Here is a 15,251-nt window from a genome sequence, read left to right as displayed (position 1 = left end):
GAGCTGCTGCTGGACGGGAAGAAGCCCACTTTGGGCTCTCCGGGGGCTGCAAGATTCAGGCTGCTGGGATGCCAGATTACAGCAGACACAGGGCTCTGCTAAATGAGTCTGGGCTCTGGCTCTTCCAGTCCTCTCCAAAAGGCAAAAGGTAAAAATCCTCCGTTTTGTTCCATAGTGTTACATCAAATACTGGTACGATTTGTGTAATGACATTGTTTTTCTTTGCCTTTTAGTTGGAGGACGTTGTCAGGATGGCAAACTTCAAGGGTCATGCGCTTCCGGGGAGTTTCTTCCTGCTCTTTGGGCTCTGGTGGTCTGTGAAATACCCACTGAGGCATCTCAGCCAGAAGGCAAGCAAGAAGTCCCAAAGGAATTACTGCTTCCAGCGTGTGGATGCCATCGAAGGAGCAGTCAAAATCGTCTTTGCTCTAATAGGTAAGGGTTATATCAGAGTAGCTGTGCTGGTAGCTTGCCAGCCTGTAGTGATGGCTATGCTGGAGCCCTTACTCCAGAGAGACTGGCCCAGATGTGGAAAGATGCATCTCCTTAATGCTCATCTGGTCTTGGTCTCTAACAGAGTTTGATGCAAAAAAAAAAAAAAACAATCTCACACTGCTTCCCAAGGACGAGCTACCATTAATCCAGGCAGTCCTGACTTTTATATCCAGTCCTTTCTCCCTACCCCCAAATCTTCAGCTCTTGCCTTCAGAAAGCCCCCGCAGCAATGTGTGGCATCAATCATCAGAAACACAGGGGTGTGATCTTGCGTGTCTGAGCAGGGATGCTGGCAGAGCAGTTTGTCCCGGACGGTCCACACATGTACCTCTACAGCGGGGAGAAACGCGACTGGGTGAAGCTGATGAACTGGCAGCACACCACCATGTACCTCTTCTACGGACTCTCCGGGGCAGTGGACGTCCTCACCTACCTCTTCCACGTGGTGCCGCGGGGTCTGGACCGCCTCATGCTCTCCGTGGCTGTGTTCGTCGAAGGTCGGTAGCAGGTGGCACTGAATTTGGGGACGGGTCTTGGAGGGTGAGTCAGAGTGGGACCAAAATTTCCCAGACTGAGATATTGCTCTGGACACCCCCAGGCAGGACACATTTTAGGTCTGATATGTTATCGAAGGATTGTCTGTAGCAGGATGGGAAACACAAGCATCAATAGGTCCTGGCTTTGCCTGTGTTGGGGTTTCTGGGGTGAAAGCAGTACAAAGCAGAAGGCTGAGTTCCCTTGTTATGATGAATGGCTGGTGGATGCGGCATCTATCTGACATCCACGGAGCTGTTTGTGTGCCCTGCATTCCCCCGAGAGCCATTAATTGTGCTGCAGGCATCGTCATTCTCATCTGCTTGCGCTGCACGTGGCAAATTCAAGTGACTTATTCTGGCTTCAGCACATCATGAATATCATTTTATCTTCAGACTGTCTTGCAAGTTGTGAGCCAGGATTTCAGACCTCTTGGCTCACACAGGGCAGGAAGAAGACACTAGGAAATGAAGTCCTTGCTTTTATTGAAAACCCCTTAACCAAGGCATGTCTCCTGATATTTTCTTTTCCCTTCTCCCAGTGGTCTTTGAAGTAGCAGCACAGACGGTTCAACGGGTAAAGTTTGGCATGTAAGAAAAGAAAATAGATCTTGGAGGGGGCCTGGGTGCTGTCTGTGGCCTGCCACTCATTTCCATGTGACATTAAGAAATGATTTCACTTCCTCATCCTTCAAGCTTACTAATTGCTCACATTTCCCATCTGCTAAAGCTCACTGAAATCTAGGTGGGACAAGATTTACTCTACCAGGGCTCTGTGGTCTCGGCCATTGTGCTAAATGCTGCTCTAAGTGGGATACGTATTTTGGCAGGTTGTCTCTTCTATTACCACGTCTTTCACCGCCCCATGCTGGATCAGCATATCCATTCCCTCCTGCTCATCGCCATATTTTCAGGGGCCTGCAGCACCATGCTGGAGGTCTTCCTCTGTGACAACATTGTCCTGGAGATGTTCAGAGCTGGTGTCACCATCATCCAGGGAACGTGGTTCTGGCAGGTCAGTTCTGGCTTCTCTCGCGGAGCCGAGCACCGAGGTAGGAGAGCAGTGGCAGAGAGGAAAAGCAGCTGTACATCATGTATCAACCACGTGTCTCTGAAGAATAATTTTGCAAGGCTCACTTCATAAATAGATCATAACCCAGAATGAGAATTTACTCAGCGCAGGTCATCTCTGATGGCTGCTCCAGCTGAAATAGCTGTTTGTCTCGGCTTATTGCTTCTCTGGGGGAAAGAGAAGAGGCAAGTGCTCACAGTCAGCAAGCAACATTTTGCAGTACCTAACAACCAAGTACTAATTGCTTAATGTGTCTAATGCACCCGGCAGCGCTCCCTCTGTTTTAGTGGAAAGACGCAATCCTCACCGAGCAATCAAACGGCTGAGTAAAAATTAGGCCACCTGATTGCCTTGGTAGGAGCTGGAGAAGCAAAGAAATCAGGTAGAGATAACCATTCCCAGAACTAAATTGCCAAAATAAGTGTGAGCTCTCCTCTGGCTCATTCCCAGGGCTGCTTCACTGACTCAAACCACCTTTCATCCAGAGGTTAAAAAACTGTGCTGAGCTTGTAAAACACTAAAATTGGAGTTTTTAAAGGGTGGCTAGGAGTCTGTGATGCAGATGGACAAACGTATTCAGATTTTGTGCAGAAGAAGGGAGGCTGAAGGTGCAGGCTTGCTTGGTGTGGCTACAAAACTGCAGAATCTTCTCAAGCCCAGTTTGCCTCCAGAGCATCTCCGTGAGGTTAAAAGCCATAACCCTATTTTCAGACCAGCCTGGGGTCATGCACCAACCTCATAACCAGGCTGGGCTTCAAGGATGGGCAGAAATATGGTGCAGAGCCTCAGGACATCAATTTTTCCCCATGTTAATGAACTGCTTCCTCCACCCAGATCGGGGTCGTGCTGTTCCAGCCGTGGGGAGGTCCCATGTGGGATGAGAGCGACCACGACAACATCATGTTCCTCACCATGTGCTTCTTCTGGCACTGGGCAGCCGCTGTGGTCATCCTGGCCATAAACTACACTGTCGCGTACTGGTACGGCTGGGGCTCGGGGCTGGGCAGGAGCGGGGATGGGGACGTCAGGAGAGGGATGTGCAACGAGCAGCCTGTCCTGGAGTACAAAGTCACAGGTGAATAAGCATCCTGTGGCTCCTGCAAGCTTTAGAGCAGGCGACAAGCGTGTGTGTTGTTTGATGAGTGCACAGAATGCAAAATAGGGGCAGCAAGAGGCACGGGCATTAAAGACGGAGAAGGCAAATAAGCGAGCCCCCGAGCTGCTCCTGCGAGCCATGCGCTGCTTCTGCTCTGCACTGACAGCTGAAAGACAGCTTTTAATTCAATAGAGAAATCAAATCATTACCAGCATGCCCGACACTTGGCCCATCTTTGTCCTTTCCCTTGCAAGGATTTCCAAGCATTTGACACTCATTAAGTTATTAGTGGTGCAGAAAAGAAAACCAGCTTTTAGGACCTCTACAACAGTTTCTCTCCCTCTGTGTGCTCTTACAAGTGCACTTTGCTGCCCTGAGCACTTTGGGAGTGTGGCTAATGGTGATTTCTCGCTCGTGTGTTCCAGCTGCATCCAGAGGTGCAGGAGAGGCAGCGGCGAGCCCTACATCGGTCTCGGAGTACGGAAGCAAAAGTGTGACACGAGCTCCCAGGCTGCTTTCTTAAACGGATCAGATGAAGAGTGAGGATGGTGCAGTCTCCTTCTCCTAATATGTGAAGAATCAGTTTTTCAGAAGAAAAAAAAAATCTAATGAAATATTTATGTTTGGAGAGAGTGGAGAGGTGCCACCATTCTGCTCTTGGGAAGCCCGTTGTGTGCATGGGTGGTAGCTGTCCCAGCCTGTACCCAAATATCACCATCACTGTCCACAGTGACTTTTAGCTACAAAATGAAGTGCAGAAATTCAGCATTATGAGATCGTTTTGTCCTGTGGGTTCCCATGTGTGTCTCCATAGCGAAGGATGGCACCCTTTTGCCGGGTGACTCTTCCAAGCCCCTGCTGGCCTGACCTGCTGCGACTGAAGGCAGGGAAGGTCCAGGCTGGGGTCAGGTCTTCCAACACCTCGGCACCAAAACATCATCCCAAGAAGGAAGAGCAAAGGAGTGCCAGATGTGGGATTATGTCAAATTTGCAACATCACAGCTTGATTGAACACAATACAAATTTTATTACCAAAGCTTTGAACTAAAGACATGTTTTAAATAGTTTTATATTCACTTAAAGTCTTAAAGAGTGAATAAATGTGAATTAAAAACCCTCGTTGAGCTGATATCCTTAAGTTTAAGTCTTATAAATTATAGAGTGTGCAATAATGGCTTAGACAAATCCAGCTCTCAGACCTGCAAAGCCTGGAGGCCTGCAAGACACATGGCTGAGCAGCCAGGATTCATGAGACGTCCCACTTTTCCACTGAACAAAACCCCCTCGGCTGGGAAAGTGAGATGAAACAGGCACACTTTTCATTTTCAGCCTGCCTTTGCCAGATAATTACTTGCAAAAACATCACTTCCTAGATAAGAGGAAGATGTGCCAGTAGTGAGTATAGAGATTAAGAAACATATATAAAATAAACACCAGCACAAGCTGAGTTACAGCTGTTCGGGTCTCAAACCCTCAGGCCAGGAGGATGCTCTGCACTGAAGCCTTCTCAGTGTCGGGGGGATGGCAGCAGGGTTTGTGCTCCTGCACGTGGCTGATCCAAAAAGCAGCTGCCCCTCTGCCCCCAGGTCCCAGCCCCTTTCCTCTTGTGCACAGAGGGTGCTGCAGACAAAGGGGGCTGCAGTCAGGCTTTTATTGCTTTATAGCAGTGCTGTAAAGACTAGCTTTCCTGGAATGCCAGCTCCCCTGCATTTCCACCACTTTGGAGCAGGTTTATTTTGCAGCATCGGATATCGGGAAGTGCCAATAGGGTCAGTGCAAAGGGAATTAGGCGGCAGAGTAATCCGCCACTGTAAATCCATCTGATAAACACCATGCCATTAAGTCTCATGAATTGTAACTGATGAAGACAACAAGCATTTCGCAGATACTTATTCTGCTAAGAGGTGATTGGAATATTTTTTTTTCTAAACTGTGGCAATTCCTCTTGCTGCTCTGATGAGACGTGACCCGGGGAGAGCATTTTGCAGCTGCTGACTCCTAGTGCACAGAGGAAGCCTCATTTGCAGCATGACAAACTGAGCACCTAGAGTGCTCCAGGACAGAAAACAACCTTAATTGAACAGCAAAAAAAAAGTGTGGTGCTCTGAATTATTTTCTTTAAAAAAAAAAAAAAAAAGACAAAAAAAATCATTCTTCCCATTAAATAGCCACATGAGGGCAGCACCAGGTGGCAGAGCTGGTGCTGGGCGTGCAGAAGCTGCTCCAGGCTGGCCGAGGTCACCCTCACCTTGCAGGCACTCTCCTCCTTGCCATCTCCAAAAGCTGGAGGTTATTTCCATCAGAGAGGATGCAGCTGAAAGCTGACCTCATTTTTTTTTTTCAAAGCACTCGTTGCTTTTGAGCATGAAGGTGGGAAAGGGTTTATTGAATTCTTCACAGCTCTGTTTGTTGCTCTTAATCAAGTTGCAGTCTCCTTTCCCTCTGAGAGCTCCTCCAGCATTTTCTTGTCCCCTTGTCACCATGTGGCCACAAAACACTTTTCCCCTCTGTAGCACCGAGAGTCTGGAATAGCTTCTGTCTGCCTCATTAACTCCTGGTCCTACAAACATCCTAGGACTGTCAGTATAGTGCTTGCTAATTTGTTTTCCTTCTCTGGAGCGCATTCTTTTCCAAGGTATGAAGGTCAGCAAAGGAGGAGAGATACAGCCTGTGATTAAGTTAGAAGAAAATACAGGTGGTGGTTGCTTTTTGAGGAACTTGTTTTTGGGTGAGAATTAACAATTTGTGTTTTGGCTAAAAAACATGTTTGTAAATAGCTTCGGTACCCAAAGAAGGGCATGACGGCTGCTGGGTGCCCAGGGCACAGTAAGTGGTCCAGAGATGGCTTATTATATAGTGAAGTGCAACCAAAAGCCATCCTCACATTTATTTCTTACATGACAGACATACCAGGACAGTCCTAAATGGAGCACTACTTTTAACACAGCTTTACTACCAACCAGCACGTTTTTCACTATATAAATTGAATTACCAGCTAGCATCTTGAAACTTTGTACTGGGCAGGCTGGACCGAATGGCCATGCAGCTGGCATGGACCCGGGCTATGTTTGTAGCCATATCTGGCGTTAAAAGGGCTGTAATGCCCTGGGAGATGTTGGGGGTGGTTTGGTTTTATCCCTATGTCACCACAGCCTGGTGCTGGTGGATGGTGTCGGTCAGTGCGGGGCGCTGCTGGTGTTGCAGAAATAAGGAACCTGCCTGTTCAAGGCAGGAAGGTGCTGCTGGTTGTCCCAAAGTGATACCCAGCCCCTTTTCTTCAGCCTTTCTCATTCTTCAGTTTCTCAGCACTGAGATCCCCAGCACAGCCCGTCCACGAGCTGCTCATTTCATGGTTCTGACCAGAGATAGGATCTACCGCTGCCACCCTTCATGGCCACGTTTATGTAAGGCCGGAATGATAGCGTAGGAAGCAGAACAAGCCCTGCCTATGCTTTTACCACCTGCTTCACCTCCCCTGTTGCCTGTTTATGAAAGCCTGTCTTAGCATTCGTCATAATAATAATAATACTTTGCAATTCCCTAACAACCATCCATCTGCAGAGCCTGAGCTGCTGGCAAACCTTTAATTAGATTGTGCCTCCCACCACCCCCAGGAAGTAGGCAAACATTATCACATTTTTTCATTAGCACCGAGGCCGATGATGAACCTTCAGGGAGAGGATGTTGCAGTTACAGCCAAGAAAAAAAATAAAATAAAAAATGAAGTCAAATTCAGCTTGGTGTTGAGCTTGGGAACATCAGGGCAGCTGTACGGTTGCTGGGACTATCCCATAATGTTCCCCCTGCCCCAGCGGTTTGCAGCTCAGCACAGTTCATTGGCGTGCATCCGTTCATGCTAGCTGTGATAGCTGTGATAGCACCCATGGTGTGCGGCTGACCCCTTCTGTGATCTGGGGGGGGCTGCCAGCATTTTGTCCCCTGTTCCCAAGCACTTCTCACAGTCTCATCCTCGCTTTTTGTTGTGGGGTTGCCTTAAAAGGCTGGAAATCCCTTTTCCCCAAGCATTTCGTGCACTGCCAGCGTTTCCCAAAGTCTGCCTTGCGAACAGACTGGCAGGTACTTTATTTTGAATTACCCTTTCACAAAAACCTTTCTCTGCTGGTTTTGCTCCTGGCTGGCTCTTTAACCTCCATGGCAAGGGGCAGGCACGGTGCAGCTGGGCCTCGTTTTTTCCCCTCTTCCCCCAGCTGCTGGCTCCCAGCTCCTGTTCTCCTGCAGTCCTGGGGGGCTTTGTTCCTGTTTGGTGACCGGCTTTGAGCTCAGCTGCTTTTTGGGATGCTGCTTTGTGGAGCTGGCTGTTAGCAGGAGGAAAAACACAGACACAAACCGTGCTGCTGCGCTCCTCCACTAACCTGCACGCTCCAGGTAAGCTCACATTGCTGTATTATTTTTGGGTGGATCCATAGGGAGGGCTGCTATGGGGGCTTAGGGAAAATGGCTGCATTTCTCTTAGTACTCAGTCTTAGTGGACCCTGCAAGCTCCTGAAAGCTTGGCTTGGTGCTCGTGCTTTGGCAGCCCCTCTGCTGCTGCAGGCTTCCCTGGAAATTAGGGATCCCCTTCCGCATGTGCTTGGCTCCCACCATGGGTTTGCAGGACAAGCAGCACCTGCAGATGAGTGCAGTGTCCCTTGCCCTGCCCCTGTTTGCATTTCTCCATCCTGCGAGTACGGAGGTGCCTCCTGTTGGAGGTGAGCAAGCCCCAGAGCAGCGTGCGAGAAGGGCCGGTGGCAGCGGTGCAGCACGGCAGCACGCCAGCAGCTGCCTGCTTTTCTTCCTTCCTCCTGCTTGCTGCCGCTGATAGGGAGATAATGCATGTAAACAAGCTCCTGGCTATGGCTCGGTGGACTTTCTGGCTGTGCTGGAGAACAGCCCATCACCTCGGGGTAGGCTGGTTTGCCTCCTGCTCTTCCAGCCTCGGGGCTTCCTCACGGCACTGGCTCACGTGCACGGATCTTGCAGGGCTGAGCGTTGGGCACAGCTTGTCCTGCACCCTGCTGGGGAGGTTTTTGGGTTCACTGGGAGTTACGTAAATGTTTGCAACCCAGAGAATTACCAGATTGCAAATGCAGTGAGTGGCTGTAGATGCCCAGGTCTGCTCCTTGAGCAGCGCTTATCCTGCACCATAAACCCAGTGCTTGGAAGGGAGCTGGGGACAGTGGGGGGAGCGTTCGCCTCCAGGCACCTGCATTGCTCATCTGTGCGGCTGGTGAGGTGCTAAGGCTGGGCATGCAGGAATTTGAGGCATGCTTTGCAGGTCAGTAATAGTTTGTGGCTGCAACTGCTTGGTGTTGGGCAGTGTTGTGTCAAATAGGGAAAAAAAGGAGTAAAACCAGGCTGCTGTGTCCTGCCAACCCTTCTTTTTGGGGAAAGGGTCCATCCTTCTCCTCCTCCTCTGGAGATTGAAGAGCTGGATATTGAGTTTGCAAGGGCTCAGCTCTGGTTTGGGAGCCCCTGACCCCAAACTCCTGCCTACAGACACCTTACATAAGGCCAGACCCCATGAAGGGGTTACTGAGTCCAGTTCTGGGGCCTCGGAGCCCTTCCAGCAGAGCCTGGTGCTGTTGGGCGATGCTGCATCCCTGTCTTTCCTTGGCTCTTTCCCCAGCCATCCAAAAAATAACATGATAACTGAATATGTGTGGTTGCCATGGGAACAGGAATTGGCTGCTCTTCCTGATTTTGTGGCAAACTCCAGGAGAATTCTTGTTAATAGCAGGCCGAGGTGCCTCCGGTTGTGAAAGCCGGTTGACTCAGCGCGCTTTGAGCTGTCCTGCAGGATGCTCGCCTCTAAACATCCTGTCTGAGGGCCACCTCCCCGCCGCTTCTCCCTTTATCTGCCACTTCTGAGTAATAACCGCTCCTTGCTGCCCGCATCTGGCGAGGGAGAAGGACAGGCAGAAGTCACAGGTAAACTGCTCTCTTTCCCCATAAAGAGAAATGGGCGGCTGAGCTGTGCGTGGGATGGATGTGGCTTCTTGAGCCCACTTCTTCAAGAAGAGGTTTTACGTGATGGCAGCCACTGATGTCTCCCGGCAGTCAAGGCGGCGTCAGAGTTTCTGTGGCTTTAGCACTTCTGGAGGTCATCAGCTTTTGGAGCTGTGCCATGGTGGAGGATTTGCAGGAGAGGGGACAGGCTGGGTGCCTCTGCTGCTGGGCGAGGGCTGCTGGCACAGGAGAGGTGTGCCTAGCAGAGGTGGAGGAGGATCCACAAACAGGTATATTTAGGACAAGACTCTCCAAATGTCCCTGGCTAGGCTGGTTGTCCTGGCCTGCTGCTTTTCCCTGCTGGGCTGATCTTTTCACCCGCAGATACTCCTGTATCCTTGTGGACAGCATCCTCCCTGCAGCAGCGATGTCCCTGCATCAGCGGGAACAATCCCCCGTGTGGGACCGAAACCATCAGAGGTGCCATTTGGCTGGACGTGTGCTGGAGCTGTGATGGCTCTGGGGGAGAGCCTGGAAATCAGGCAGAAACGCTGTCCTGCCCAAACGTGCTGTGCTGTAAGGAGAGAAGGCAGCTCCCGCACGGCTGCTAGAGCAAAAGCATCGCGGGCTGGGAGCTGTGGGGGGAGAAGGGCAGCTCAGGTAATAACTTCTGACTGCAGCCGCATTTCACGTCCTCTGACAGACATAGTAGCTTGCAGGAAAAATAAATAACCCGAGTGCCTCTCCTCAGCCAGCACCGCGTTCAGGGGCTGCGACTTGCCTGGAGCTCAACCAGCGCGTGTGTGAGCCTGGCCTGGGGTGCTGGGGGAGCTGGTGGGCGAGGTGGGCTGGGTTTGGCCTCGGTGGGATGGTTGTGGGGACGGGGGGGCGTTTTGCTATGCCTTGGGTATGGGAGCTGTGCAAGTGGTTTGTTGCTTGGAAACGTGTCTGGTTTCCCTGCAAAATAGTGGCTGTTTCTTAAAATAAGCTTTTGGGTTTGCTTTTTGAGAGGGCTACAGCCAAATGTCTGCTTGACCAGACGGTGGGCTTGGGGCATCTCTGCTGAAAGAAAGATGCACCAGAACATGCTTTAGGCATGAGAGAGGCAGAAAAATGTGCTCTGCACCACAAGGAGCTAAGTACATACAGGTCTGCAGTCTCTGCGGTGGCTGCTGGAGAGCTGTGTCCTGGTGGAAAGAACCAAAGGGGACACGTGAGAACTGCCTGAAGCCTTGTGGAACTGGGAGGCTGCAAATCCAACTGTCCATAAAGGAGAAGAGTGAGGCTATTGCTCTGGGGAGAGGGATGGTCAGGGCAGGAGAACCTAGGGTCAGCTTTGAAACAGTGGTTTTGGGGCTGCTGCTAATTGAGATGAGGGGTGAGTGCCCTGTGGATGTGGGGGGATAAATCTCTGGGTTGAATCTGGACACTGGTGTGGCTCAGAGCTGCAGGTGGGATGTGTTGGTTGTCATTTCTGATGCTTGGGCGCTGGGATATTTCTGCTCTCCTGCTCCTCTCCTCCAATTAAGCATGTAAAATTAATGTTCCAGCTATGTATCTTGATCGGGGTATGTTCCTGACTCCAGCTTCAGGCTGTTATCCTTGCAGTTACAGTCCCTGCAGGGCAATGGTCAAATCTGGTTATAGATCGTGCAATTACACGCTGCTTAAATGTGATTTAAGAGCATTTGTTCTTAGTCACTTCAGCAAGTGGGTGCAGGTGCTAGGAAGATATGTGCCCTGGCCTGGGTGTCCAGGCTGTAATCAGCAAAGACATGGGCCCTCCTGGGGCATGATCCACTTCACCCTCCCATAGGCACCCAAAACACAACAAAAAGCCACCAACAGCTCCTGAACCGGCTGCTGGGACGGGGCCGATCTCGTCAGCCCAAAGGGCTGTTGAGTAACTTCCCTCCTGAGAGGAAACCTTAGCACGGCGTGAAGAGCTGCGAGCCTTCCCCGCATCGCCCGTGTCCTGGAGATGCGATGGGTGACACAGCCTGGAAATCCAAATCCTGCCCTTGCCCACACTGAGCCAGTTCGACTGACTCCAGTACTGCAGCCAAAACCTGGCCGGGGACACCTCGCAGAGCTCTCCCTCACCTCAGGCTCTTGCCCCGCCACATCCTACCCTAATTTCGCAGCGCCTAATTACTTTCTCGTGTGGGAGGACTCGGAGAACGTGCTGGAGTTGTTCATCCAGCCTCTGCAATTTCCTTTGGTATTTATAAACACGAGGATGTGATTTGTGATGCAAGGCCCTCCTGATGCAAGGCGGTGTGGTAGCTCTTCCGCGGGTGAGTAATGCTCGCTTCCGCACAAGTGCGAGTGGTAGGGAAGGAGCAGAGAGCCCGAGAGCAGGGAAGGAGCGAGACCTCCTCGAGCGATAGATGTATACAGAGAGCAAGGAGAGAGGTCTTGCTGGAGGAGACAAGACCATCCCAAGGTAACATCAACGTGCCCCGATAGCAGCTGGAAACCCTCAGATAACTCCTTATTCCTTCTGTGCTTGCTGCTCTTTCTTCAAGTTTCTCCTTGCCTTCCTTGCTGCTACTCAGTGCCCGGTGGTGTTGGTGCGGTGGTGTGCCCTCGGTGTCTGAGCAATTCCTTCTGGAGATGCAATGCCTTTCCCTGATGTCCCGTCACTGCTCACGTGCAAGATGGGTGTTGCGGGGAAGCTGCACGAGGCTCCTTTGGGGAGCGGTGCTGGTGCTGGCCTTGCCTTCTGCTGCGGGGCCCAGCAGAGCCGCGGCTGGCTGGAGCTGCTGAAGGTGCCGGCTGGATTCACGCCCTGGTAATTATCTGGTTTGGAGGGAGCTCGTGTTCCAAGGAAGTAGTTGTGCTGTTGTTTTTTATTAGCAAAAAACTTCGTTACGGTGCCTCTTCTAAAAGCTGCTGTGTTTTCTTGGGTGCTAATGCATTTTTCCTTGGCACAACGAAGTCCTGATACTTGTATGCATACAACCCCATACATATATACATATACAGTGGTGCACGGTGGCAGCTTCTCCCTGGTGACTTCACGTCTCTGGCATTCCCTGTTTGCACCCAATGGTGCAGCGGCTCGGTTGGGTGCAGCTCCCCAGGGAAGCCAAGCAAACGAGCAGCCCAGCCTCTCTTGGGGATAATTTGAATTTCTCCCCAGGCACTGTTTGTCCTTGCAGGCCCTGTGAGTGAGCCCGATGACATCGAGTTTCCTCGGCAGTGCCCTCCGGGGCACCTTCTTCCTCGTTTTTGGTCTCTGGTGGTCTGTGCGATACCCCCTGAAGTACCTCAGACGGAAAGTGAATGCCGAGAACCAGCCAAGCTATGGAGTCCAGCGCGCAGAAGTCTTTGAAGGGGCAGTCAAAGCTTTCTTTGCTTTGGCAGGTAAGGGATGAAGAGTCTCTGCCCTGCAAGGCAGCAGGACCACACTGCAATCACTCTCCCCCATGAGACCGGGCTGGTTGGGGTGGGATGCTGCTGTGGGAGAGCTTGGGGACAAGCTGGTGGCACGCACTGTGGTGGGACCCTGCTAGCATTCCTATGGATAATGCTGGGCAGATATTGTTATGAATTCCCCATCTCAAGGAAACATTTCCAGGCTTGTATTTTCCTCCATGTAAAAGGAAAAGCGTGACCTTTCCGCTCTCTGCCTAGGGATACTGGTGGAGCAGTTTGTTCCCTCCGGTCCCCACATGACGCTGTACAGCCCCAAGACACACAGCTGGACAGACCTCACCCACTGGCACTACACCACCATGTACCTCTTCTTCCTCCTCTCTGGCATCGTGGACGTCGTCTCGCACTCGCCACTGAAGCTGCCGCTTGGCTTGGATCGGCTCTTGCTGTCTGTGGCTCTCTTCATGGAAGGTGAACAATGTGGGGTGTCTTTGGGGGGGGTCACCAGCTGCCAAAAGTCCCCCAGCTGTGCTGTGGCTGGTGACAAGGTGCAGGGTGCGCTCTCCGTTCCTCTCCAAACGTGAGCCCAGCCACGGCTGGCTGCTCGTTGTGCACAGGGATTTGCGCTTCTCCTGGTGACAAGCAGCTGTCTCTCTCTGGAGTCACAAAAATGTGCTTTCCCCACCCAACACAGAGTGGGAAACCATGAGGTTTGAGGTACCTTGAGGTCCCCAACCCCTTCCGAGCTGAAGGTGCCCGTTGCTGTGCTCCTGGCAGTTCTGGCTGGGTCACAGGGCTGCCCACGGCTCTAGGGGCCACTCTATGTGCAGAGCACACCGGTGGCTCTTCCCATCAGGCAGATCACAGCAAGACCTGGAGAATAGTCGCAATATTCAGATGTGTTTTTAAAAAAACATGCACAAATCCCACAACATCCTCTTCTAATGCAGAGTGAATCTTGGCAGGCTTGCTCTTCTGTTTCCGTGACTACGGCGATGCTGCGCTGGACCAGCACCTCCACTCCCTGCTGGCCATGGCTATCTTTGCTGGAGCCCTCTGTGCCCTCCTGGAGGTGTTCCTCCGAGACCACGTCATCCTGGAGTCCCTCAGGACCAGCACCTTCCTTCTGCAGGGCTCCTGGCTCTGGCAGGTCAGTGGGACCCAGTGCTCTCCTCTGAGCAGTGGACTTTGCCCCCAGGAAGTCAAGCACAGGGGTGCTGCCCTGACCCTTATGGCACATCTGATGGGGTTAAACTGGATGGGATATCTTAGTAAGAAACTGGGGGAAACACAGGTTAGTGCCAGAGCTGTTGTTGTGGAGATATGAGCACAATGTTGGGTCCCAATCTGAGTGGGGAGGTGCTGAGGGCAGTGGCCTGGGTGCTACTGGGATTATTTTGCCTCCAGCCTGTGGTCAGCTGCAGCAGTTTGGATACAGAGATAAAAACAGGAGGGAAAGCAAAGAGCGACGTGCTAAAGCCTGATGTGTACTGATCCCTAACGCTTCCTCCATCTGTGACCAGATTGGGTTTGTGCTGACCCCACCGTGGGGAGGACCGGGCTGGGATCAGACCGACCGCAGCAACGTCACGTTCCTCACCATGTGCTTCTGCTGGCACTACGCGGGTGCCCTCGCCGTCCTGGCAGCCAACGCGGCCACGTCTCGCTGGTACGTGGGTGAGAGGGGCACAGAGGGCCAAGAGCACCTCCAAAACCCCGTGCTGCCCCGGGAACCCCAACACCTGTGTCGTGGGTTAGGAAAACCGCGTGTCCGTGGGGAGCATGGGCTGCTCCGTGGCTTGGCTGGGAGGGATGGGGAGGGCTAGGTGCTGCTGCAGAGCTGACAGCTCTGCTGCCCGTAAGCACCTGAGCCGTGTTCCTGTCTCTCCCTGCAGCTGCAACGAGTCCTGCCAGCTGAAATTTGGGGACATCGACGTGGAGCTGGACTGCGGCATGTGCATCCGCAAAAGCAAGGGCTCCAGCGGCGCCCTGCTGCCGGAGAGCGGCTTGGATGACAAGTGAGGCTGAGTCGGGTGTTTCCCTTGTGGAAACTCCTTCCTGCTGGTCTAGAGCTACTGAAATGAGAATTTGAGTTTTGCCTTGTTGACCTGCACCGACGCTTGACGGGGGAGCACCAGAAGCGGGAGGCAGGGCCCCAAAGGCAGAGCGCGGCAGCGGGCACCGAGCTGCTCCTGCACGCTGCCGGCATCCCGCTGGCAGCAGCACACCCAAACCAGGCTCCTCGGGGAGGGTGTGCCTAATTTTCTCAGGCTGCGATCTGCGGGGATGGTTTGCTGGTGGAGTCTGCCTGGTGTGGCTGATTTGGCTCTTATTGAACCTGGCCCTCGCTGCTGGGAGGCAAACTGCCTTGTGAGTCCGTTCCAGCATCTGTCGCTTGCTCTGGTGTTAATGGAGGGGTTTTTGTACAAAGCTTAATGTGCACAGCGTATACGTGACCACCAATAAAGTACTTTAACAAACCGTGATGATGGATCGCTTTACTGTGACGCCTTGAGGATGAAAGCATGGGGAAGGCAATGTCCAGCTTCCAAGTTTGGGGGGTGAATGAAAATCAGAGGGACTGGGCTGTGGGGGGCAATATCGCCCAATGTCCCCATAGAAAGGGGCAAGGGTGGAGAGGATGGGGGTTGCCTGATTGCAGGGGCACGTAGCTGCAATTCTGCATGTTTTCAAATAAAATTTAAGAGGGTGAAGGAGGTAAGTGGAG

At 52.2% G+C, this 15,251-nt stretch overlaps 1 protein-coding gene across 1 annotated transcript; it reads left to right on the top strand.

The window, feature by feature from the left end:
- The first annotated feature begins 233 nt into the window (after window positions 1-233).
- On the top strand, window positions 234-15,004 carry TMEM45B (transmembrane protein 45B). Its single transcript, XM_083808301.1, has 10 exons — window positions 234-435; window positions 780-992; window positions 1,859-2,043; window positions 2,935-3,080; window positions 3,622-3,735; window positions 12,321-12,511; window positions 12,782-12,994; window positions 13,489-13,673; window positions 14,047-14,192; window positions 14,419-15,004. Exons 1-10 carry the CDS (start codon window positions 252-254, stop codon window positions 14,543-14,545), a joined length of 1,704 nt encoding a protein of 567 aa, XP_083664427.1. The 5' UTR covers window positions 234-251; the 3' UTR covers window positions 14,546-15,004.
- Window positions 15,005-15,251: the final 247 nt, after the last annotated feature.

Source organism: Anser anser (assembly GCF_964211835.1).
Source record: "Anser anser genome assembly, chromosome: 22".
NCBI classification, from domain to species: domain Eukaryota; kingdom Metazoa; phylum Chordata; class Aves; order Anseriformes; family Anatidae; genus Anser; species Anser anser.
This window is presented reverse-complemented; position numbering and strand designations above follow the sequence as displayed.